This window comes from Nomascus leucogenys, chromosome 9 (assembly GCF_006542625.1).
Source record: "Nomascus leucogenys isolate Asia chromosome 9, Asia_NLE_v1, whole genome shotgun sequence".
Lineage (NCBI taxonomy): Eukaryota > Metazoa > Chordata > Mammalia > Primates > Hylobatidae > Nomascus > Nomascus leucogenys.
Window position 1 is genome coordinate 36394932 of NC_044389.1, and position 27404 is coordinate 36422335.

Here is a 27404-nt window from a genome sequence, read left to right on the forward strand (position 1 = left end):
GCTCACACCTGTAGCGCCAGCTGCTCAGGAGGCTAAGGCAGGAGGATTCCTTGAGTCCAGGAATTCGAGGCTGCATGAGTTATGGTAGAGCCACTGCACTCCAGCCTGGGTGACAGGGTAAGACGCTGTCCCTTAAAAAATGGGGGAAGCAAAAAATGTGACTCAAGTTAGGCCAGAAAATGCTTTCTTTCTGAAATTTGAACTTGAGTAGAAGAACAAAGAAGGATCCAGTTTCCTAATCAGATGGTTCTTAGCACAAGTAACTGCTTCCTAGTCCCTGAAGGTTTGCTACCCTTCCAGTCATTCTATGTTCTTATAATAAATTTATTTTTTCTTAAGTTAGCTGTAGTTGGTTTCTTCTACTTTAAAGCAAATAACCTTTAAAACCAGAGAATTTAAGCATTTTAGTATTTTATTGTAACAGGATAAGAGTCTAGGAGTAGATAAAATGTGTCTCTACCCCTAAACTAATATTTTTATACAAATGAAATCAGAATAAATATGCCAGAATATACCAGATAACTTTGAAGAGGAAAAGAATTCCTGAGCCAGGCGCAGTGGCACACACCTGTAGTTCCCGCTACTCGGGAGGCTGAAGTGGGAGGATCGCTTGAGCCCAGGAGTTTCAGGCTGGCACTATGATTGCACCTGTGAACAGCCACTGTGCTCAAGCCTGGGTAACGCAGCAAGACCCCTGTCTCTAAAAAAAAAAAATCACAAAAATACAACCTTATTGAGGGATTGAGGCGTATGGTTGGGGAGGGTGAAAAATGAAAGAATAATCCAGGCTGTTAGTTTTCCTTACACTGTAGACTGTATGAGCTAAAGACAGAAGTGAGCCCCAGTTTACCCAGTTACAAAGATGACACATTATTCTTCCTTGTCCATTGCTTGCAGTCACTTAGTTATTTGGATTATCCTTTAGCAATCTAGTTCTCTGCCTTCTTTATTGAATTTTATTTTAAAAGTCTAGTCAGGAATGGATCTGATAACTGAGAGGCTTTGGGAGGTACTTAGGGCAAAGATGTAAGTGTGCTCTATGAATCAGCAGCTACCTTGCTCTTTAAGAATTATGACCAAAATATAAGAAATTCAACCACACTGTTCCTTCTTCTATTTGATCAACACAGTGGGCCTGGAGCAGCAGAGGAACTAGGTAAATATAAATATCTTCAAGACCCACCAGTTCTATTTAAGTGATATCCAGAGACAACTTTCCTGACTCAATCTTCCCACTACTGCAGCCTAAAATCACAGAGCTATATTCTCTTTTTCAGCATCCTGGAATGTAGGCCACATCACCACATTCCCATTGGTTCAGAACACTGTAAACACCAATTATCTCACCTGTATAAAAGGCATAACAATATCTACCTCAGGGTAATGATAACAATTACATTGGATGATATATGTCAAGTGCTTAGCTATATCATTAACCCCACGGTAAGTCAGCTAGGGTGGGAGAAGAGTTCAAGACAAATAAGAAATGCTTTCTTCACTACTATGTTGCTATTAAGAGAGGATTTCTGAACTTCAGCAAGACAGGTATTAGAGGATTAGGCATTTACAGATTTCTTCCCATTAGAAACAAACATATTTGAAGATTTATAATTGGAGAATGTTTAACAAAATATATTTCTCTGAATTTTTTCCACTTTTCTTTCTCTGCAAACCTTGAGAGATTTGCAGAGAAAGAAAAGTGGAAAGAATTTTTAGAAGCAAATTATCTTTTACTCTGCCTCACCACCTGTTCCTGAATCTCACTTTTCACCTTGTATATCTGCCACATTCAGGGCTCCTTAACTTGGCTGCTTTTTGCCAGCACTAGGAGGCTAGAAGGAATCGGGAGGAAGTTCATCAACAACAAAAATAGCTACTTACAGGTTTTTCCAGTTCAATAGTGTAGTTTTGTCCTATGCTCATCACTTTGTAGTGCTTGATTCTTGGAATGCTACAATGAAACAAATGGTTAAGTCTCCATTTTATTATACAATTGGGTAAATGCAAACTAAAGTAAATGTAAAATATCACCTGTATAATCAACCTATGTTGTCATGACTATAGTTTGGCAAGAAAAAAAAAATCCTTCGTGGTTTTTTATTTTAATTTTCTGTTTACCTGGTTTGCAGAGTGTCTTTTTGTGGGGGCTACTCACTAGGAATATAGATAATCTGGGTCATTGAGTGGGTGAATTAGAAAGAATAAACAGGGAAAAAAGGAATCAAGAATTAAAAATCTTTCAGGCAGAAATAATTTTTTAATGTCAATAACCTAGAAAGTAAACAATATAATAAAATTCTATGTAGGTATATAAAATCAAATATATATTCTCCATATTGAGAGAAGTAGAAAGAATTATTAAAAGTACATTGCTTTCTACTCTACATTATCACCAATCCAACCAGAAACCCCTCAATAGCTGTTATTCATGTTAGCTCATATACCACCCTGGATATCCACTAACTTTGGGGCTGACTTGGAGATATGGAAAATACTGGGTCTTAGGCACTATATGAACATACAGATGATAACGTAAGTACATTATATGAATCGTATTGTCTTCCTCTTCTGTAGTCACATAGCACTCAAAATTATTACCCCTCAAATACAGGGTATTTTATTGATTATGAAATGCTTATGAACAAGAGGCATATCCGATTCATCACTGTATTCTAGCATGAGGCACAGAATAAATATTTATAAAGTTGAGTTTTTAAAATATTAGAAGCTGGATGAGTGGGATGGCTCATGCCTGTAATCCCAGAACTTTTGAGAGGCCAAGGCGGGAGGATCGCTTGAGTCCAGGAGTTAGAGACCAGACTGGGCAACATAGTGAGACCCCATGTCTAAAAAAAAAAATCAAAAAATTAGCCAGGCATGGTGGCATGCCTATGTGGTCCCAGCTACTCAGGTGTTAGGTGGGCGAATCACTTGCGTCCAGGAGGTTGAGGCTGCAGTGAGCTATGATTGTGCCACTGCATTCTAGCCTGGGCAACAGAATGAGACCCTGTCTCAAAAAAAAAAAAAAAAAATTAGGATCCCCCATCTCATAATGTTATCTGCTAGAACTAAGCAAATTTATACGGAGATCAGAAGTCACTATCCTTGTCAGTTAGTTTTGAACCAAAGTATGTTTGTCTTGAATTCCCTTGATTTGTATGGCAAGCATGTTAAGATGAAAACTTTTTCTAGTATTGACAAGTTAACAGCATTTATTACGTTGTCATTTGCTTGAATGACACACGAATTAAGCATTTGTCCTAGGTACAGAAGCTGTCTAAAACAGAAGTGTTCAGCAGGTTAAGCTAGGCACAGGGTCTTTCTACCTTCTTTTTTTTAAATCGCTTCTCCTTCTGTTTTCAGTTAGGACTGAAACTGAAGTCTTCTATTCAGGGGACTCTTCTCATCCACCATTATATCCAAATCACCTCTCAATGGGATACCACAATGGAAACAGCTCATAAATTCCAATAACCTACTTTCGAAACATGGGATAAAACCCAACCAACCCTTTCCCTTCCTAAAAGAAAACACTCCTTAGTGCTGAAACTTCAGGAATCAGTTGCAAGTTGGTGAAGGAAGCATTTTTGGACACAGAAGGTCATACAGTACCCTTTCAGGGTGGTTATATCTGGCTTTATCTTTATCACATCATAATAAGATCTTCGTAATCAGACAGTTACTTTTGAAAACTCTACAATTTCAATTAGAATTCCTGTATTCCTATTAAATAAGAGATTGCTGTTCATTGGAAGACTGATAGAAAACTTGGTTCAAATTCTGATTGTCATGTGGGTTCTCTGAACCTCCATTTTCTTCATCTATAAAATGGAGATGGTGCCTTGCCTCACGGGGCTGCTGTGAGTTAATGTTTGCAAAGCCCTTAGTACAGTGTCTGGCACATTTAAGCACTCAGTAAATTATAACCATTTTTACTACTTAAATGTATTGTTTTAATGTAGTAGTTTCTGTGAGTCTCATCCTCTTCATTTGTAAAACATGGAAAATACTGTCTGTCTCAAAGTTTTTATTGGGCCTGAAGGAAATGTTTGCCAGTACTCAACATGGCACCCACAATGGTAACCTATAAGGAGAACGATTGTTGTTATTAAAAGCCATCATATTGGCCGGGTGCGGTGGCTCATGCCTGTAATCCCAGCACTTTCGGAGGCCGAGGCGGGCGGATCACGAGGTCAGGAGATCGAGACCATCCTGGCTAACACGGTGAAACCCTGTCTCTACTAAAAATACAAAAAAATTAGCCAGGCGTGGTGGCGGGCGCCTGTAGTCCCAGCTACTTGGGAGGCTGAGATAGGAGACTGGCGTGAACCCGGGAGGCAGAGCTGGCAGTGAGCCGAGATCGTACCACTGCACTCCAGCCTGGAAGACAGAGCGAGGCCCCATCCCAAACAACAACAACAACAACAAAAGCCATCATATCATCATCATCATCTATGGCAAAGCTGTGGAAGGAAAGGTGGCAAAGGTCAACAAGGTATCTTGGAACTTTTGACTAATAGAATGAAATTCTGGAACAGAAAGAGGTGGGAAAAAAATTCCATTGAAGTTGCTTAGGTTTTGACTCTCTTTATAGACATTTTGCTTTCCTTTCATATTCTGTTTTGTTCTGCTTTTCCAAAGAAATAAAAAGAGATGAAAAAAACAAGATTGATAGAATTTGCTATATTAAGATTTCCTGATGCTGACCTCAAAACAGAAGTAGCAAGTCTTTTTTTTTTTTTTTTTTTTTTTTTTTTTTTTTTAAGAAAAGGTGTCCCCGGCCGGGTGCGGTGGCTCATGCCTGTAATCCCAGCTTGGGAGGCCGAGGTGGGCGGATCATCTGAGGTCAGGAGTTCGAGACCAGCCTGACCAACATGGAGAAACCCTGTCTTGACTAAAACTACAAAAAAAATTAGCCAGGCGTGGTGGCACATGCCTGTAATCCCAGCTACTCGGGAGGCTGAGGCAGGAGAATTGCTTGAACCTGGGAGGTGGAGGTTGCGGTGAGCTGAGATCGTGCCATTGAACTCCAGCCTGGGCAACAAGAGCAAAACTCCGTCTTAACAAAAAAACAAGAAAAGGTGTCCCCTCCCCTTAAATGTGGTTATAAATACTTGTTCTTAGCTTCTGACCTCCATTTTTGCAAAGAAATAAATTTTGGGTAAATATTTCCTGCTGCTTCCTTAGCTAATGGCTTTCCAAAGTTTCCATACTGCTAGCTTGGTACCTAGTCATAACGTTTTCAAGAAAACCAAACGAAGCCATGAAGTTCTGTTGTAAGAACAGCTTTATGTCTTATGAATTCACGCACCACTGGGCTGGGTAAAGGTGGATGATAGTCTACATTGAGACAAGAGTCATCTGGCAATTTGGCATTGAATGGCTTTTGTTTATTCCTGAGAACAAGTCTTCCCTCCCACAGCTGCTCTGTGAACAGATGGAGATAATTGTATTTTCATATACTGCTTTGTAAACCAACTTGTACTTTTCAGCTAATGTTTTACCAGACACACTCATCTAACTTGCATGACTGAACATTTCTCCCATAACCTATAAGAGAATGAATTGGTTTTGTGGGTAATACAACTGCTTCCCAATAGCTGAGGTTTCTACCAAATTCTTTACATTAAGTTGTACAGCATAACAAGCGAAAATTCTAATACTCTGTACAACTGTTATCCTTTAAGTGACCTGTTACGTAGAAGATATTAAATTCAGGTACTCTGAAACACCTGTTTTGAGGCATTAGAGAATACATTTAACAAACTTTGACATCATAGATGGATTTGGCATGTAAGGAAAATTTGTGCAGTACAGTTGAATTTTTCTTATCCACTTCCAGATATAAACTATTTCTCAAAGCCTAAATAAGTGCATACTGACTGTAGTGTTAGAATGCCTTAGTTTAACCAATAAACTTCTTGCTTTCCAAATACGAACTTTTGGAATGATTAGTTTTATAAAATGTTGTAAGTTTTGATGACTATCAGCTAACAAAAGCATGAATTTCTATATGAATTCAAACTGAAAGGGAACTTATTAAATTTAGAATTATGCAACTTTGATATGAACTCCTTTTCCATACTCTTATGAGCTTAATATATAACTTAAATACAATACAATTGTGAGCAAAAACTGTGACACTAAATACAGAAATTCATTGTTTAGTCACACACCACGTCTGCAGCAGAAAACAGTTATTTCTCATAGTTAATTGTATAGAAAATGTAATGAAAGAATTGGACTAATCTAGACCACCTTAAAAGGGATCAGGCTGCTATTGTGCAAGAAATAGGCAGTTTTTTCGTTTGTTTGTTTTGTTTTTGAGACGGAGTCTTGCTTTCTTGCCCATCCTGGAGTGCAGTGGTGCAATATCAGCTCACTGCAACCTCCACCTCCCAGGTTCAAGCGATTCTCCTGCCTCAGCCTCCTGAGTAGCTGGGATTACAGGCGCGTGCCACCACACCCAGCTAATTTCTGTATTTTTAGTAGAGATGGGGTTTCACCATGTTGGTCAGGCTGGTCTCAGACTCCTGACCTCATGATCCACCTGCCTCGGCCTCCCAAAGTGCTGGGATTACAGGCGTGAGCCACCGTACCTGGCCAAAATATGCAGTCTTTACGGAGCTATCAGATCTTGAGATTTTGTTCATTTCATGCAGAATAGTAAGACGGGGGTCACGTGTAAATGGATCAACCACTCAATCTGACCAAGAAAGGAATGACATTAAGGAAAAAAAAATCACTCTCTTTGGTGATCTAATTTTACTTTTAAGCAGTTAGATTATGTTTCTACTAAAAATCTGCTCTCTCTTTTAATTGTTAATTCAGTGTTACATCCTCTCATTTTTAAAAGTGGAAGTAAACGGTTAAGGATATGCTGTAGTTTATGTCATAAACAATTTCCTAAATCCTGAAGAAGGACAGACTTCTTGACCAGAATATAGTAAAGAGAAAAATCCACTTTTCTCCTACAATTATTCTAAGTTCACTGATGTTTAATGGCAGTCATAACAATAAGAAAAATGATTTCTTTTGGATTTGTATCAAGATAGTCAAATAATACATCAAATTAGGTTGTAACTGAAAAATCTATTATTTTCTACTGTATTTCAATAGAGTTGAAAATCCATTAACTTCAATTGTTAGTTTAAAATAAACAAAAAATGAAACCACAAGTTTAAGTTGACAGACATTCATTGTAGAAATATACACACAGAGATAAATACACACACACATTTCCTTACACAAAGAACCATGACCTGATTTACCATCTAACATTCTTGCCATCTGTTCAGTGCCCATGACTAGTGTATAAGACAAGGATCTGTTTACTGGCAAGTGAATAAAGCTAATTGGGCTGTGGCACACACTAGCAATGTAGCCATAATGCCATGTTTTAAATTTGTCTCTGGAAGTTGTTTCTTTTTAACTGCCTTTATTCACCATACATATCTTCGTATTTAGAATTATAGATATTTATGGGGTGGATTAGTAGATAGATTCATTGATAGATATGTTATAGTATAAAATTTAATGAAATAATATTATCCCCATAAGGAATAGCAAATTCAAACGTCAAAGTTCTGTTTATGCATATATATTAAAGTCATTTACTGGATATTTTCATGTAGGACAAAACCTCGATATTTAAATTATATTCTCAGTTGTGGAAGTGTTAACTAAGCCGGAGTCTCCGGCTAAGTGCAAGTCCGCAGAGACTTTGAAAGCTGGAGTCTGTTAAAGGATCTAACTACCCTAACTACACAGAAAAATAACGTTTGCATTTAAGTGTTACTGACTTTATCAAAGTTAGACCATTTTACCAGAAAGAAATTCGTAACCTTGACAAAGAGGCTCCTAAGTGGCCCTTTTCTATAAATAAGTCAGATTATGACAACAGTTCAGTGGCCTTTCATGTCATTCAAAGTAAAACCCTTGTCCCTACAATAATCTGTAGGGCTCTGAGTGATGTGTCCCTACCCCGACTCTGGAATCTCCTCTCCTACCACTTTTCCCTTTGCTCTTTTCATTGCAGTCACAGCAGCCTTTTTCCTTTCTTGAACAAGTCAAGCATTCTTCTGTTTCAAAGCATAGGCACTTGCTGCCTGGAGCACTTTTGCCCCAGATATTGGTAGGGTTTATTTTCTCACTTCCTTCAGCTCTCTGCTTAAATCAGTTAATAAAGCAGGTCTTCCTTGACCACTCTATATTAAAACAATAGCAACCATAAAAATGTGCTCCCTTTATCACCTCTGAGGGTTCCCATCTCCCTCATCCTGCTTTATTTTACTCTGTAGACCTTATTGCCACATGTATTTTTAGTTATGTGTTTAAGTCTATGTCTCCCTACAAGAACGTAAACTCATTGAAGATTGAAGCCAGGGATGTTTTTCTTTTTATATTTTTATTGCTAGGCAACTCAAACCAAAACAGAGATGTTTGTTTTTTTCACTGCTGTATTCTCAGTGCCTACAGTATTGCTTGGCATATAGCAGCTGCTCAACAAATCTTTACTGAATTGATTGAACAATGCAACTATATCCAGGACCAAAATAATATGTTACTCTTTCTTCTTCCCTGCTGCAAATGTTAGCATTGGCTCAGTCTTTAGCATTGCTTTTATGACATTCCCTCCCTATTCTTGTGTTCATTTTTTTTTTTTGAGACCGAGTCTCACTCTGTCGCCCAGGCTGGAGTGCAGTGGTGTGATCTCAGCTCACTGCAACCTCCGCCTCCTGGGTTCAAGCAATTCTCCTGCCTCAGCCTCCTGAGTAGCTGGGACTACAGGCACGTGCCACCACACCCGGCTAATTTTTTGTATTTTTAGTAGAGATGGGGTTTCATCGTGTTAGCCAGGATAGTCTTGATATCCTGACCTTGTGATCCGTCTGCCTCAGCCTCCCAAAGTGCTGAGATTACAGGCATGAGCCACCGCACCTGGCCACTTGTGTTCATATTTTTAGCCCCAACGAAACACATAGCAGATGCTGACCTGGACTTGTATTAAGTGATACCATGCTTCTAAAAATTCCATACAGTTTTAAAACATTAAACATACTCTATCTCCTGCCGGATAGTGATGGAGTAGTTTCTACTGTCACTACCAGGCCTCAGGATCATATTTCCCGAAGAAGGGTTCTTCTGGAGCATCTCAGTTGCCTCTTTCCGGGACACTGTATAAAAACATCTACAGAGGTGAGATAAAAAAACAGAATTTTTTTTAACTGATGAAGATCATTACTTGAAAAAAATACTACCAAAATCACTTTGAGAGCTGCAGTTGCTAACTTTTCTTAAAACTTCCTGTTTGATTATTCCAATTGTGTAATTACAATGATCTATTATTACAAGCCTGTGCCACTCTGCATATGCTAATGTTAAGGTCTTCCTTCCTTAATTCTTCCAAAGCCTTTTTATACAAAGAGAACCTGAAAAGTTATCTACTGATCAGTATATAATCATCATTACCAACAAGAATTAACAATGTATCCCCAGTCTCAGTTGATAAGTAGGTTCTTGGATAAATATTTATTGGGGGTCTCCTTTCAGGGATACAAAACATCTGTAAATGTTTCTCTTGTATGGTCTATGTTTTAAACAACTGATATTTAAATATGTTTGCACTCATTTCTTTTGGTGTAATATGTCTTTCTATGGCGTTGTTATTTTTATGTGCAAAATAAAAAATAAAGCACCTCTCATTTTTATAATATACAGATTCTCCTTGAATTATGATGGGATTATATCCCGATAAACCCACTGTAAGTTGAAAATATCATAAGTTGAAAATGCATTTAATACGAATAACCTACTAACATCGTAGCTTAGCCTAGCCTACCTTAAAAATGCTTAGAACACTTACATTAGCCTATTGATGAGCAAAATCATCTAACACAAAGCTTATTTATAATAAAATGTTGAATGTCTCATGCAATTTATTGAATACTGTACTGAAAGTGAAAAACAGAATGGTTGTATGGGTACTGGAAAAGTAGAGTTTATACTGAATGCATATTGCATTTGCATCATCTTAAAGTCAAAAAGTCATTTAACCATTGTTCAATTTATACAGACCACCTGTACATCGTAGTCAAGAAAACATATAGTCATAGTCATAGAAAAAAAACTCATAGAAAAAATCTGGTAGAAGGCTGGGCATGGTGGCTCACACCTGTAATCCCAGGACTTTGGTAGGCCAAGGCGGGCAGATCACTTGAGCTCAAGAGTTCAAGACCAGCCTGGGCAACATGGCAAAACCCTGTCTCTACAAAAATACAAAATTAGCTGGGCGCAGTGGCAGTGGTCAAGGCATGGGAATCATTTGAGACCCAGAGGTGGAGACTGCAGTGAGCTGTGATCGTGCTGCTGCACTCCAGCCTGGGTAACAGAGGGAGACACTGTCTCAAAAAAAAAAAAAAAAAAAAAACAAAACAAAAAAAAAACACTAAAATGTTAATAGCAAATATCTCTGAGTGGTGGAACAAGGAATGATTTTAATCTTTTATATATAATAAACATATATTACTTGTTTTATTGAGAAAAAAGAAAAATTAGCAGTCCGTGTGACTTTTAACTTATCAGTCCATCAGTTGCTGGTGGTTTCAGGTAAAAATGATGGTTGGCAGGTTTCAGTGATTGTAGTACAGATAGAGTATGCAACAGAACCTGATGTCAAACAGGGTACCAGGACAAGTTTTATTGACAACAACACCAAGATTCCAGGAGGAAAGAGCTCAGAATCTTTTCAATAATATAAAAAATAAATGTAGGATGTTGGTGAATTTAGCATTTTCTGCACTTCTTTATTTTTCCAACACCTTAAACATTTTACACAAGGACTTTGTCAAAGTACAAGCTTGATGACTACTCACTAATTGGTCAGTTGAATAGAACATTCTAGGTATTGAAAATTTATTGGTATAATTTTCTGATAGAAAATCAGTCAATCATAGAGTTTGCATAGTGAAAAAATATCTTTTCCTGCCTTCTTCATGGGAGTTTTTATTTAGGTGTGAGCTCTGGAAAGAGTATCTATTTGTTCTAAAGATGTGGGTGGAAGGGGATTTCCTGTGTGGTAAGATGGTTGGTTCAAATCTGCATTTTGTTGATCATGACATAGAAGAGGAAATATGGCATATACTCAGAGATATACAGTTTATCCCCAAGGCTGCTTATTGTCCCTGGCTTAACAAGAGCAAGTGGCTAACTCTCCTTTATAATCAGAAATTAGTTTTAACAATTGAGTGAATAAACTGCAGTTCACTGTGCACTTACGCTGGCATAGGGTTCAGTACATCCACATAATCTTCAGTTGGTTCCTTCTCTTTTTCCACAGACGTACTCTGCTCTGTCTCAATCCTCCTTTTCTTTTCTCTCTCTAGGACTTCATGCAGTTTAATTACTTGCCCAGGTAGGAGTGACACATTTTGGGGAACTGACAGCTGAAACCAATTAAAAGAGTAGGCAGGCAAGAAAACAGATTAATAACTTACAACTTTAGTAAAGATGAGCCTGTTCTGGTCCTACAGGACTACAGTTACCTGGCAGAGGTGAATGAGTAGGGAATAAGGGAATAAGAAACAGAAGATTTGAGTCTAGGGTGGGTGTCTCAGAACTGCCTCTGCACCAACTGCAACCTGTACGGCGTGCCTACCCTTCTTCCAAAGAATCATCCTTTTGGTTTGGCCCCAAAGCAAAGAACACCCCACCTTGCGCTAAAAGCTAATTCGAGTAACAACAAACCTCATATTTTTCATTCTGAGCTTACTAGTTCATCAATGCCAGGGAAGTTCCAGAACACCCTCCAGGTACCTCACTCTCTCATAAGTTATCTGAAATGATTTCCCCCAGCCGCATGGCCACATGGGATTCAGATGGAACCGTTGATTAGACGACTGAAGAGCAGCAGTCAGAGGTCTCTAGTTTGTGTCTGTGGTGTGTTTCAAACATTCATTCACATGTTAGAATTATGATACTTTCTACTTATTAGTTGGTTTTGTGGTGGTTCTTACCTTTCCTAGAGATGTGTTTCGAATTGACTCACCTATATATGTCCTTCTGATTTATATTCATACCTGCAATTTTGACCTCATTATGACCAGCTCTGTGCTCCTAGAAGGTATAGTTTGAATGGTAGGATATTTTTTGTACATGACACCAGCAAGTCTGTATTTGGAGGCAGCCCTGTGTGATTATCACCTTTATCTTCAGAGAAGCGTGCATGCTTTCCAGGAGGTATACAAGAAAGTCCATTAGAGTATGGGAAGAAAACATTATAACTTCACTTTCCATTAAGTTACTATTTCACTAATTTCTATTATTATATATGTTTTAAAATGTGTACAAGTACATAGAAAATTTACATAAACATTTACTAATACAGATACACAATAAAAAAGGCTTAGAGATATTTTAGATAACTAAGATAATAACCAGTAAAACAATTTCCATATATACCAGAAAAAAATAAAATTTGGAGGAAAATACCTAATGAAACACATATCTTTATTAATTGACTATTATAGCTCAAGCATTGTTCATGTTTTATTGCAACTCCTCACAGAAATGCTACAAAGTATTGTTATATGGGAGGGCGCAGTGGCTCATGCCTGTAATCCAAGCACTTTGGGAGGCCAAGGCGGGTGGATCACTTGAGGTCAAGAGTTCAAGATCAGCCTGGCTAACATTATGAAACCCATCTCTACTAAAAATACAAAAATTTTTGGTGGTATGTGCCTGTAATCCCAGGTACTTGGGAGGCTGAGGCAGGACGATTGCTTGAACCTGGGAGGCAGAGGTTGCAGTGAGCTGGGATCAAGCCACTGCACTCCAGCCTGGGTGACAGAGCAAGACTCCATCTCAAAAAAAAAATGGTATTGTTATCCCCAATTTACAAATGGTGATATAGTTTGGATATGTGCTTCCACCAAAGCTCATGTTAAATTAGCCCCAGTTTTGGAGGTGGGGCCTGGTGGGAGGTGTTTGGGTCATGGGGATGAATCTCTCAAGGCTTGGTGCTTTTGTGTTAGTGGGTGAATTCTGGTGAGATCTAGTCATTTGAAAGTGTGTGGTACCTCTTCCCCACTCTTTCTCTTTCCTACTCGCACCATGTGACATGTCTGTTCCCCCTTCACCTTCTGCCATGACTCAAAGCTCCCTGAGGCCCTTCCCAAAAGCTGAGCAGTTGCTGGCACCATGCTTCCTGTACAGCCTGCAGAACCAGGAGCCAATTAAACCTCTTTTCTTTACAAATTACCCAGTCTTAGGTATTTCTTTATAGCAATGCAAGAATGGCCTAATACAAATAGAAAAAAAAATCAAGCTCAGAAAGATTAAATAACTAGTCCAGAGTCACATAGCTAGTAAGTTATGGAACCAGGACCCAAACTGGGGTTTATTTGATTCAAAAGCAATGTCTCAGCTCTTTCAACTACATACAGTCTGAGCTTCTCTCACTTCTCTACTAAAGTTATCCTAATAACAACATACTGTAAATGTTCATATACCATGACCTGGAATCGTAACACAAAACAACATTTACAGAGTACAAAATTTGACGCAACCTGTCTTCTCTTAAAAATTCACATAGGCTGGGTGTGGTGGCTCACACCTGTAATCCCAGCACTTTAGGAGGCCGAGGTGGGAGGATCACTTGAGGTCAGGAGTTTGAGACCAGCATGGCCAACATGGTGAAACCCCATCTCTACTAAAAATATTTTTTAAAAAACTTAGCCGGGCATGATGGTAGGCGCCTTTAATCCCAGCTACTTGGGAGGCTAAGGCAGGAGAATTGCTTGAACTCAGGAGGTGGAGGTTGCAGTGAGCCAAGATTGCACCACTGCACTCCAGCCTGGGTGATAGAGTGAGACTCCATCTCAAAAAAAAAAATTCATATAAATTTTATTTTATATTCTGTTATTTATGTGTGTGTTTTAATATAAAAATAATGTTTTTTATTTTTACTCCAGGAAAGAAACTAAAAACAAAATATTTGGCCAAAACTTTATACATCCTTAGTGTACCAGGAAGATGCAAGAAGTTTTTGCCAGTGTTTTTAGTGTACTCCTTGACACTTAGTCACGTACCCTTGGGATAGTGACACCCAGTATTGAAAGCACCATACCAGTAACTCAGTGATATTTCCCACAACAGAGGGAAAGAGTGCAGTTCCCCAGGATTTCTTCTCTCCCTCTCAGAAATCAACATGTTCTTCACATCTTCAACTGGTCCACTTTTCCAGCCTCACATAATTTCCCTACACAGTCGTTGAAACTCTAACTTTTACCTGTTACTGGCTGAAATGAAGAACCTGCATCCATCAACTTGGTAAAGTGCAGTGCTTATTTCAGACGACTGCAATGGCTTACTTAGAAACTAGCTTTGGATAGAATCTGTGTTTAACTGACTCTAATAAACACAGATTTTATATCCTTTTAAATTACTGGAGAACATGGTGCTCCTTGGGAGGCTGGTTATCAAAGAACTTCATGTTTCCAAGGCAATTGCTGCAGTGGCTTTATTTAAAATAATGGACATTATCTTACTGCAAGAGTTAACTCTAAGCAGTAGATCTTACTATTTGTCTCTGATAAAACACCACAGATTTGAACAGGTAAGCATCCTGTTGTTTTAAGACTCACTGAAGAAATGTTTAAAGGTGAGTTTTCATTTTTATGGTCTCTCTCTGTTACATTGTCTATGTTATTTATAAAATTCATCTTGGCTAGTATTCTACAAATATGTATTAAATAAATAAAAAAGAAATCGGATGCCGGGCACAGTGGCTCACACCTGTAATCCCTGCACTTTGGGAGGCCGAGGCGGGCAGATCACTTGAGGCCAGGAGTTCCAAACCAGCCTGGCCAACATGATGAAACCTTGTCTCTACTAAACATACAGAAATTAGCTGGGCATGATGGTGCATGCCTGTAATCCCAGCTACTTGAGAGGCCGAAGCAGGAGAATCACTTGAACTCTGGAGGTGGAGGTTGCAGACAGCCAAATTACGCCACTGCACTCCAGCCTGGGTGACATAGTGAGACCCCATCTCAAAAAAAAAAAAAAGAAAAGAAATTGGAAAGTATTTTCAAACATGCTGTATTAGCTACAAATATCAGAATATACAAAGGACCACTGAGTCAAATGGATAAGACCAAAAAGTAGATCTCCTTTGCCACCTGTTACTCCCTAGCGAATTGCCTTGTTTATTTTCTTCATAACAATTATCACAATGTGAAATGATGATCTGTTTACTTGTTTACTTTCTCCCTCTTCACCACCTGATGAAAATATAACGTTCAAAGTAAGTGCAAGAGTTTAGGTCTATCTTTTTCAATTGCTATATCTTCAGCCACTTTCACTCTGTGTGGATCATAGGGTGTTCAGCAGATATTTGTTGGAAAAAAAAAATCAATCAAAAGCAGTGAGCTTCCTACCTCTGTTACTGTAAGAATGAAGCCTCTCCATTCTTCCCCACTTTCTGTGTTCTCTGTCTAAAGTTGAAGACAAAAACAGATAAAGCCAAAGAAGGAAATACATGAGTGATTGATCATAAGATAAATAATTAAGACTGAGCCTAAAATAAACAATTCATTTTCTTTTTTTGGCTTAGAACTACTAATATGTATTTTTTATGAAATATTTCAATACTATTTTCTTTCGTCAGAAGACATATAGCTGTAATCTGTTTGCTTAAAACAAATGAACATGTACGAATTTACTCAAAAAAATTAAATGTTAGAAAACTTACTTTTGCAGTGTGTCAATTCACAGTTACTCTCTCCATTAGCAGTTAAAATGGACTGGCTTTAAATTCAGGACAACCAAATTTGGTAGTAGAAACATCCAATTCTTAGCTGTAAATACTATTACTATGTTATTACTAATAATATCAATACCAGGTCAGGGTTGGTAGCTCTTTGGGAGGCTGAGGTGGGACCATCACTTGAGCTCAGGGGTTTGAGACAGCCTGGGCAACATGGTGAAACCCTCTCTCTACAAAAAATGCAAAAAATTAGCCTGGTGTGGTGGTGTCAGCTACCTGAGAGGCTAAGGTGAGAAAGTTGCTTGAGCCTGGGAGGTCAAGGCTGCAGCCAACATGTTTTGAGCACTTTTAGTTGTAGCTACTATTCTAAGCACTTCACAGGTATTACTTGATTTAACCTTCAAGGCAACTTGGCAAAAGGTCCTATTATTTTTGCTTGTTTGATTGTTTTACAGATTTGTTCATTTAACAGATATTTACTAAGTACCTTTAAGTGCTAAGCACTATTCTACGCACTGGTTTATATCAGGGACCAAAACAAAAATCCTTGTTCTCATGGAGTTTAGGGTCTAGCAAGGAACGATAAATAATAAACATAATAGTAAATTTTATAGTGTCAAAAAAGAAAGAAATGAGAAAAATTAAAGATACAGCAGGGTAAGAGAGATTAGGAGTGCAACTAGGGCGTGGGAGAGGAGAAAAAGGTTGCCACTGTAATAAAGTGGTCCAGGTAGGCCTTGCTGAGGGGCTTCATCTGAGCAAAGACTTACTTCCCGGTGAAGAAACAAAGACACAAAAAGGGTAAGTAACTTGCCTATAATCACAACGAATGAATAACTAATACAACAGCCCAAATTCAGACCCAAGTATCTGACACCAATGCTGTGCTCTTCACCATCATATCTGCAAATCATCTGGGGAGCTTGCTTAAAATACAGGTTTTGAGTTGGGGGATGGGGGTCCGATTTCCTTAGTACAGGCGATTCCTATTACACCAAAGTTCAGACCAGTGCTTTTCAAGATCAATCAGTAATCTCCCAGGAAAAGTCTCCGAGTATATCTTATTTAATACAAGTTGTTATCTTTATGTTATTACTGTAGTTACTGGGTGACTTTTATTGGCTCATTTTGAATGCTGATTCAAGAACCACCTTAACAAACACCAGGTGGGATCCCTGACTTCGTCAGAGGGCAGGAGTATCTGGTTTCGTGGCACTTGTATGCTAAACACGTCTTTTTAAATTCCAATTCAGAAAACTAGGTCTTGGCCAGACGCAAGCAAAAATATTAACAAAGCGTAAGACTTAGCCTGTCTTACAATTTCTCTTTACTTCAGCCACTGGATGTGAGGAATGTTATTTATAGCCACAACCCTTTACAGACTACTGTTTCTCCTCGCTCACCTTCAGTTGTACTTCCTCTTTCGGCAAAACAAGGGTAAATTTCGCACAATTCTTTTCAGTTGAATTCTGCTCAGTAAGGCATGTGAGGTCTATTATGTCTAATTTGTCAACATACTGCAAAGATAAAGGAAGATCACATTACACTATTTCATGGGTAATACACATTAGTTCTAGCAGGAAGCAAAATAAGTGATATCTTCCTTTCAGCTGATTAGTACTTTGTATGATATCCTGGTTTTCCTAATCCCAGAGGACACGTGGAAATGTATTATGTAGTGGTATGCTGAACCTGGCTCACACAGGTTTGCAAAAGCCAATTGTTAAATTTTCAGGAATTTTGCAAGCAGGTTGTGAAACACAGCCATTATTTAAAAAATCGAATTATATAAACATACCAGTAAATAAATTACATTCAAAGCAAAAGTAATTAAAACAAAATTTGTTACATTCTAATTATATTTCTATATTTTACTGTTCTCTGTGTTCTTAAGGTTATTTACATCTTCATTTCTGTATGGTGAAAATACCGTATAATACTGTGCTACTGTGCTCTTCTTCCCAACTACATGTTCAGTGAGGTCACACTGATAGGTTGAAATCAGCCACAGTGGGAGTATTTTACACCATGCAAATTGGTAAACCTTACAAATCAAGCTTGATTTATTATTTTGTTGATGTCCAGGGGCAGCACTTTTTTTCTGCAAAAGGCCAAACAGTACCATACTTCAGGCACACATACAGCCTGTTGTACATTCTTCGTTTTTGTTTTTTTCTTTAGAGACACTTTAAACATGTAAAGACATTCTTAGCTCAAAGACTGAACAAAATCAGGCCATAGGCCAGATTTGGTGCATCATCCAGGTTATTGGCCCCTGGTGTAGGCTTTCAAAAGTAAAGGAAAAAATGTTAATATGCAGATGAGATAGGTTTGTTGTGTCTGAATCTGTTTCACTGTAAATAGAACAAGAATTGACAAAATATTCTTCCAGAATTCAAAAACTATTATCTAATTCAGCAAAGAAATAGCTCACATTTATGATTTTAATAAATACATGATGTTTTGACATACATCATTTTACTTTCTTTTTACTCATTAATGTAAATGAAAATATTAGACAATATTCATGTCAAATATCATATTTAATGATAATAAATTTATTACGGAAAGAGCAGATTTAAATACCATTTAAATCTCCATTTGTCAAATTATGATCGAATTACATTGACAGTTGGTTACCAATGCAAGAGTTAGGCAAAAATCAAGGAAAGCGTTCTGTGAGAATCAATTGTCTGTATGGACATTACAATAAAGACTATTGTGTATTTTTCTAATTGTGTACTATACATTATTCATATCAGTAATATTTATAACAAGTTTATGTACATATATATTCATACTTTTTTCCAGAAAGCTATTCAACATTTACTACACACCACTGATTATGGCCAGCTTATTAAGAAATTCCTATCCAAGTATAATAAAAATATTTCTTCTGAGAAACTGGTCAATTTCCACTCTCCATATGCAACCAGCTTGCTTGTAGTAGTAGAAAGAAACACCTGTAGTAAGTATAGTAGGGTTTTTATGATATATATATTTTTACTAAATTAGCCTCATTCTTGAGTTCTTTTTATCTCCTTTCATGTTTCTTTCAGTTTTACCCAATATGACTTCTTTTACTGTATATTTGTAAGTCTTATTTTTCTGAGTAAAGTAGGACATAAAAATAGGTATATAATTTTTTTCCAAAGCTATTTCTATATTGATGAGGTTGAGAGTAAGTTTGAGTTGGCCTAGTTATATTCAATTTAACCATTCCACAATGTATATATACTTTAAAACATCATGTTGTACATGATAAACAATTTTATATGTCAATTTTTAAAATAAATTCAAAAAATATGGAAGGAGAGGTACAAGGGAAGAAAGAATCTAAAATTAAACAGAAATCTTTTTTCTGAGGGATTGTCTAGATGAAGCTCAGTGAGTTTCGCTGCAACAAAGGAGGAAGCAACAGAGGAAGAGGTGGCAGTTAGATACAGCGCAGTAGCCTCATCCATTGATTAGAGGAAAGGAAGTCATATCTTTTTGTTTTTATTTGTATCTTGTGAAGAGGCTTAAAGGTCATCTGTCTAACCTCACTGACATCTGATGGCATCTCTGCCAGGGTATCCTTTCATTAGTCATCCAGTCTGTGTTCAAACATCTCTAACGTGGAACTCATGCCCCCTGAGCACCTCTGCCTACTAGCAAGTTTTTTCTTGTATTAAGCCACAACTCTCCTCCAATTTTCATCCATTGCTCCTAATCTCTTCTTTCTGGAATAACATGAAACAAATTCAGTGACCCTTTCACACGACTTCCTGACAGCCTTTCAAATATTTAAAGGCAGCTTTAAATTCTTCCCTTTTGAAAGACAAAAATCTACACTTCTCACCTTGTCTATCCCAGTGCTTTCTTCTGAGACTATCACTTTAAAAAGTTCCCAAAAGGTCTGTATAGTCCTAACAAAAATTGGTAGATGGGCAATTCTGAGACATTTCATTATAACAATCTCCTCACGGCATGGTGATGAAGAAGGCTGGCTTCAGAGCAAGACCTGGATTGTACCTTTGGTATTACCTATCTGACCTTGTACAATTCTTAATCTTTAAACTTCACTAATCTCATCTAGAAAGCCACAATTAAAATAGCAGCCATTCTGCAGAGTTGTGAGAATTAAATGAGGCAATGCATGTAAAATGCCTGAATGCTTACTATGTGCCAGCTACTCTCTCAGATCCTTACATGGACTGTCTCATTTAGTTATTTTGAGAACCTTATAAAATGGACTACTACTTTTATTCTAATTTTAGAGATTTGAAGACTGTGTTGGAGATCTTTTGTTTGCTCTTTTAGGTTCACTTTTATTCCTTCACCACCCAACACTCTGCATCAGGAGAGAGACCTGTATGGACAACATCAAGGGGCTCCGTGCCCTTTGAGTTCCTATTGGGTTGGACCACTGCAGAACAGTGGCAGGAGATCAGAAGAGGGAGGGTGGGTATTTATTACCCTACGCAGTTGTTCCCTCAGTCAAAGATCATACCCTCCTCACGGCAGTCATCTCCATACAATTCTCACTACTTTCCCACTCTTTCCTCTCAGTCCTAGGCGTGCTAATGAACACTGTTGTTAGCCTCAGGATTCTGTACTATCTTTGTAATTTTCCTACACCCTGTTTACTGCTTCCTACCAGTTTCCTGTCTGATAAGACTGAGACGGAGAGGTCGGGTAACTGGCCCAAGATACCGCAGTTAACAGTGGCAGGGGCTAGGACAAACACCCAGGCAGGCTATCCGAAGAGACCAGGCTCTCAATTATTAAGCTTCACTGCCTCTTGCCATGTAGTAAGGGAGCAACAACTGTTAGCTCTCTCACTTACTGTGCATTAGAAAAGGTTAGAATAAAAGCTCTTTTATATTTACTGACATCAGTGGGAAATTGGAATGCACAGAAATCAATTTTGTAAAATGTATTATGGCATTTGAAAACATTCTACATTACACAGGTTATTTTTCTGTCTCTTTCATTAGATGTTGGCTTGTAATAATGATGTTCTAATTATTAGATGGGCTACTATATCCAGATCCAGAATGTTTATATCTAATCAAGTTACTGGCTCCTAAAGTCTCTTATAGTGTTCCAAGGTAGGTAAGCATTTGCCACTAAAATACTATATCTTATTCCTGGAAGAACTGAAACGTACAATCAAAATTTGAAATTAATATGAATAAATAAACCTCAGAATCCCTTTATTGTTATTCTCATAACTTCTTTAGAAGTCCTGCTTTGTGAAATATGTTTTTGTCTTTTCAGAAAAATTAAATAATGGCTTTGCATGCTCTGGAGACTGTTTTGTTCCTTTCCAATTGTAACTGCATGCCACAGCAAGACAAAAAGCGGGAGAAATTGAAGCTATCACTTGGTATTAAGTAAGATATGTGCAGATGTCTTGTCAAAAATTTTCACTTTTTAACTAAGTTTAGTTATCAGAATCAGAAAGAAAAGAATGAAAAGTAAAAAACATGAGTCAATATCTTCTTCGGAATTGCCCAGGAAAATTTACCATCGTTCCTGTCATCACTGATGGTCCCCACAGATTTAAACTTTATTTTTTGAATTAATTTTACCAGAGCATCTTTATTCTTGGATGGCAGAAAATCCAAAATGAATAATATGCTATGTGACAAGGGTATATTGGGAAACAATGGAATCAGCTGAACATGTTTACTTACTATTGTACTCTTTTTGTCGGTATAAAAGAAAAGTGTAGTTCCTCTCAACTCTGTCCAGTAATGCTCGTACTCCTGTGGGAAAGGAATCATAGGCATTATTCATTAGTGTATATTCAACTATTTTTCTAATGATACTATCCTTCGTAACTTTCTTAATTGCTTGTGTGATATAAGAAGTCTTCTTTATCCTGGATAATTCTAATTTTTATAGCTTAATTTTACATTTAATTCTTTTCATTTTCTGAGATAGGTTCTGTGGTCTCAATATGTCCCCCAGGCTGGACTCTCCAACTCCTGGGCTCAAGCAATTCTTCTGCCTCAGCTTCCCCTCCAGGTAGCTGGGACTACAGGCATATGCCACCATGCCTGGCTTAACATTTAATTTCCTTCCTCCCTCCCTCCTTCCTCCCTCCCTCCTTCCCTCCTCCCTCCCTCCCTTCCTTCCTTCCTTCCTTCCTCTCTCCCTTTCTTTCTCTTTCTTTTCTTTCTTTCTCTTCCTTTCTTTCTTTCCTTTCTTTTTTTCTTTCTTCCTTCTTTCTTTCTTTCTTTCTTTCTTTCTTTTCTTCTCTCTTTTTCTTTTCTTTTCTTTCTTTTTTCAGAGTCTTGCTCTGTTACCCAGGCTGGAGTGTAGGGGTACAATCATGGCTCACTGCAGCCTTGAACTCCTGGGCTCAAGCAATCCTCCCACTCCAGCCTCCAGAGTAGCTAGGACTACAGGCCCATGCGACCACTTGATTAAATCATTCTCAAATTTATTTGAGTATAACATTTCAGATAAGGATGTACAATCATGTGCCACAAAAAGATCTTTTGGTCGATGACAAACCGCCTATATGATAGTGGTCCCATAAGACACAATGGCACTGAAAAATTCCTATCAGCTGTCATGATGTTGTAGTACAATGCATGACTCAGGTGTTTGTGGTGATGCTGGCAAACAAACCTACTGCATTTCCAGTCAAACAAAAATATAGGACATATAATTATGTACAGTAAATAATACTTGTTAATGATTAATAAATGACTATGTTACTGGATTATGTACTTACTATACTATACTTTTTAATCATTGTTTTAGAGTGTACTACTTCTACTTTGAAAAAACATAACTAACTGTGAAGCAGCCTCAAGCACGTTCTTCAGGAGGCATTCCTACAGAGGGCATTGCTGTCATAGAGATGACAGCTCCATGCATGTTACTACCCCTGAAGGCCATCCACTGGGGCTGGGCATGGTGGCTCACGCCATAATGCCAACACTTTGGGAGGCTGAGGTGGGTGACTCCCTTGAGGCCAGGAGTTCCAGACCAGCCTGAACAACATGGCAAAACCCCGTCTCTACCTAAAAATACAAAAATTAGCCAGGCCTTGTGATGTGTACCTGTAATCCCAACTACTCAGGAGGCTGTAGCAGAAGAATCACTTGAACCCAGGATGCAGAGGTTGCAATGAGCCGAGATCATGCAACTGCACTCCAGCCTGGGCGACAGAGCGAGATTCCATCTCACACACAAAATGGAATAAGATATGAAGGTGGAAGATAATGATATTGATAATCTTGACCCTGTGTAGGCCTAGGCTAATGTATGTGTTTGTGTCTTAGTTTTAAACAAAAAGCTTAAAAAGTAAAAAAAAAAAAAAAAAAAAAAAAAAAAAGAATTTTAAAAATAGAAAAAGCTTATAGAATAAGGATATAAAGAAAGAAAATATTTTTGCAGAGCTGTACAATGTGTTTTTGTTTTAAGGTAATGTTATTACAAAAGAGTCAAAAAGTTTTTTTGTTTTTTTTTTTTTTTTTTTTTTCCGAGACGGAGTCTCGCTCTGTCACCCAGGCTGGAGTGCAGTGGCGCAATCTCGGCTCACTGCAAGCTCCGCCTCCCGGGTTCCCGCCATTCTCCTGCCTCAGCCTCTCCGAGTAGCTGGGACTACAGGCGCCTGCCACTGCGCCCGGCTAATTTTTTGTATTTTTAGTAGAGACGGGGTTTCACCGTGGTCTCGATCTCCTGACCTCGTGATCCGCCCACCTCGGCCTCCCAAAGTGCTGGGATTACAGGCGTGAGCCACCGCGCCCGGCCAGCAAAAAGTTAAAAAAGTTTATAAAGTAAAATAGTTACAGTAAGCTAAGATGAATTTGTTAATGAAAAAGAAAAACATGTTTTATAAACTTAGTGTAGCCTGAGCGTACAGTGTTCATAAAGCCTACAGTAGTATCTGATGATATTCTAGTCCTTCAGATTTACTTACCACTCACTGACTTACCCAGAGAAACTACCAGTCCCGCAAGCTCCATTTATGGTAAGTGCCCTATACAGTTATACCATTTTTTCTTTTATACCATATTTCTACTCTGCTTTTGCTATGTTTAGATATGTTTAGATAAACACTTACCATTGTGTTACAACTGCCTACAGTATTTAATACAATAACATGCTATACAGGTTTGTAGCCAAGAAGCGATAGGCTATATCATACAGCCTAGGTGTTTAATAGGCTGTACCATCTATGGTCGCATAAGTATACTCTGTGATGTTCACACAATGATGAAGTCACCTAACAATGCATTTCTGAGAATATATCCCCATTGTTAAGCGACTCATCACTGTAATTTGATTTGTGTTTAAGTAGTTCATTTTCTAACTTTCCTCATTGATTTAAGACTTTTTATGCAATTTCAGTGGAAGCTTACACATGTCAGATGGACCAGTGAAGAGCCCAGCATAGGAAAAGCATATAATATCTACCTTCTAGGACAGATGAAAGAATTTAATGAATTAATACATATAAAGCACTTAGAGTATATGGCTCATAGTTGGGGTTCAATAAATAGTATATATTATTGACAGATCAAGAAAATGTGAGAAATTGATAATTTAACACCATCAAAGCTGAACTTTAAAATCCAAATCTTATTCATGTGGTGAATATTTAATTATTAATACCTTCATATTACTCTGGCTTCTACAGAAATATGACTTTTGAAGTTTAAAATATTTAAATAACCTAGTCAAACTCCCATTTCACTCAAATGAGTTTATTTAAATAAATATGAAGAGTGACTATATTACAAAAGAATGGCAAGTAAGTTTTAAAAATAAAATCCTTTCACATCTAAAGATTTACTTTCATGTGCAGCTTTTCCCAAAAGTGTGTTTTAAAAAATTCCAGTTATTTTAATAAACATGTTAATCATTCCTTCCTTTATGGTTTGATAAGCTGATGTTTTACAACTTATTGAACCATCATGACATATATTGGCGATTAATACAAGAAAGTTATAAAAGAGTTTTCTCTTTTATTGTACATGTGATGATACTTTGTTTTATGGTATTTTGTGTCTCTTCAATATTAATGTATCCTTTATGTTTTTTAACCAGTAAAATATTTGTCAACTCTTCAGAATTTATATGCTTATTCTCTCAAATAATGACAACTCTATAACCCAATCTTGCTTTTAATTGCCTGGCTACCAGGAAGCTCAAGATTAAATTCATTATGAACTACAATCACCGTTTTTTTCTTACAGTCTTGGTAGAACTCTTTTCTTTCTTTGTCTTCATGGCTAATAAGATAATATATCAGTTAGCTTCTCCCATGTAACAAGTCACCCTATAACTTAGTGGACTAAAATAAGCAAATGATTTCTATTTCTCACCATTCTATGGTTGGCCGATGGCCTTTCTGATCTGGGCTTGCTTGGCTATGGCTGAATGGTCTAAGGTGGCCTCACTTACTTGTCTAGGGTCTTAGCTGGGAAGGCAGGAATGACCGGGACGGCAGGGACAACTGGAGTCTCACTCTATCTGGTCTCTTATCCAGTCAGCTAGCCTAGACTTGACACATGCTGGCAGAAGGATTCCCAGGAACAAGAGAGAGCAAAACCCAGTGCGGAAGCTTATTCTAAGCCTCTGCTTGTGTCACATTTATCAACACATGTCACATAACCCAATCCAGATTCAAAGGCTAGAAAATTATTGTTTGCTGTAAGTTCAATTTTAAAAAATAAAATAAAGGTTAGAGAAATAGATTCAGCCTCTTTGTAGGATGAGCAGAAAAGTCATATTTCAAGAGAGGTACATACAGTAAGACTTGAACAAATTGGTAGTATGACTGCAGCAGTCAACCTCAGGGGCACATTGGAATTTGGGACAAGGTATCTTTGTTCAAGCTCTGCTGTGTTTTCACTCTATCCTCCCCCCAGTTGAGAACTGGTTATAACATGTAATGAACCTGCTGATGCCTCTTGGACCAAGAACAAATTACCATAGAAAAGAACAATTCAAAAGGGCATATTATTGAAGGATCAGCCAATAAATGGTCCTCAAAGAAGTAGTTATAAAACTAGGCAAAGAGATTCTCTCTCTTGTCGGAAATCCAGATGCCCAATATATACCTGATACGTCTCAGAGTCAAGCAGTTTAATAGGACAAGAAAACACATCTTAATGTCAACCCCATCCAAAGTCTTTTCTTTCCTTCTTTTTATATAGGATGTAAAGTGTTATTGCTATAACAGTATCCCTTTACCTGTCTTTCTATCACCTTCTTATACTTTCTAATCTATTAATCTACTCTATTTTTATTTTATTTTATTTTATTTTTTGATGTAAGTCTCACTCACTCTGTTGCCCAGGCTAGAGTGCAGTGACATGATCTTGACTCACTACAACCTGCTCCCCTCTGGGTTCAAGTGATTCTCCTGCCTCAGCCTCCCCAGTAGCTAGGACTACAGGCATGTGCCATCATGCCCAGCTAATTTCTATATTTTTAGTAGAGACGGAGTTTCACCATGTTGGGCAGGCTGGTCTCTAACGCCTGACCTCAGGTGATCTGCCCATTTCAACCTCCCAAAGTGCTGGGATTACAGGCGTGAGCTACCGTGTCCAGCCTACTTTCGAATCTATTCTGCTCAGTGCTGCCAGGGTGAATTATTTCCTTTGCAGAGAGTAGGACTGAGTATCTAATAGGTGTGTTTGGAAGGCAGCAAGCTCAGCTCAGCCCCTTCCTGTCCGCTCTCAGCTCAGTCTACCAGGAGAGAGTGAGTGTACTGCTCTGTTCCCTGCCATGTGGCAAAGGGCCTCCAAGAGGTTCAGGCTTGTGGCTCTTAATCCGAATCAGTGACTTGATGTAGCTCAAGGCTACCTAAATCTGGAGTAAAATATTAGCACAGTTTGGGCTTTAAATCTAAACTACACATTGATAATTTGTCAATAATAAGAGTAACTAACTGATCTTCATTTGTGTGATTTCTGTGTCTGGCTGGGGGGCAAACTTGGGAGAAGAAAAATTCTAAGAGAAGAGTATATAAAAAATTTAAAAAAGAGGGAAGAGGGCTAGGTGCGGTGGCTCATGCCTGTCATCCCAGCACTTTGGGAGGCCGAGGCGGGCAGATCACCTGAGGTCAGGAGTTCGAGGCCAGCCTGGCCAACATGGTGAAACCCTGTATCTACTAAAAATATGAAAATTAGCTGGAGTGGTGGCGGGCGCCTGTAATCCCAGCTACTCGGGAGGCTGAGACAGGAGAATCTCTTGAACCCGGGAGGTGGAGGTTGCAGTGAGCAGAGATCGTGCCACTGCACTCCAGCCTGGGCGACAGAGCAAGACTCTGTCTCGAAAAAAAAAAAAAAAAAGCAGTTGGGTTGGGAGGGGGGAAGAGAAGTGGGTGTGACTGCCCATGGAGCTTCTTTTTGAAATTATGAAAATGTTGTGGAATTAGATACTGGTGATGGTTGTGTAAGTTTGTGAATATATCAAAAGACACTGAATAATAATTATTATTATTGTGTCTCCTATATGAGATTTTACTTTAAGGGACCAAAAATAGGAGTACCCCATAAACACAACCCCACCTCCTGCTATTGCTCCATAGGGTTGTTGAATAATTTAATGGACTAATAATGTATGTATGTAAATCACCTGAGACCTGGGACATAGCAAGTATTTAATGAATGTTAGGCACTTT

The 27404-nt window shown here is 38.1% G+C and overlaps 1 protein-coding gene across 7 annotated transcripts in view; it reads right to left on the bottom strand.

Moving 5' to 3' along the window:
- Positions 1-27404, bottom strand: part of STAP1 (signal transducing adaptor family member 1) — a 55318-nt gene that overhangs the window by 14342 nt on the left and 13572 nt on the right. For 5 of the 7 annotated variants that reach the window (XR_004031711.1, XM_030818852.1, XM_030818848.1 and 2 more), the window contains exons 2-7: positions 21448-21519; positions 17170-17283; positions 15438-15494; positions 11278-11444; positions 9062-9190; positions 1882-1951 (exon numbers count right to left, since the gene is read on the bottom strand). Coding sequence is in view for 6 of the 7 variants with exons in the window: in XM_030818852.1 (XP_030674712.1) it covers positions 1882-1951; positions 9062-9190; positions 11278-11444; positions 15438-15494; positions 17170-17283; positions 21448-21519 (609 nt within the window). In the remaining variant the exon portion in view is untranslated. Of the gene's footprint in view, positions 1-368; positions 701-1881; positions 1952-9061; positions 9191-11277; positions 11445-15437; positions 15495-17169; positions 17284-21447; positions 21520-27404 lie in introns of those variants that run through there. The other 2 variants (XM_030818853.1, XM_030818851.1) reach the window with 2 other exon arrangements.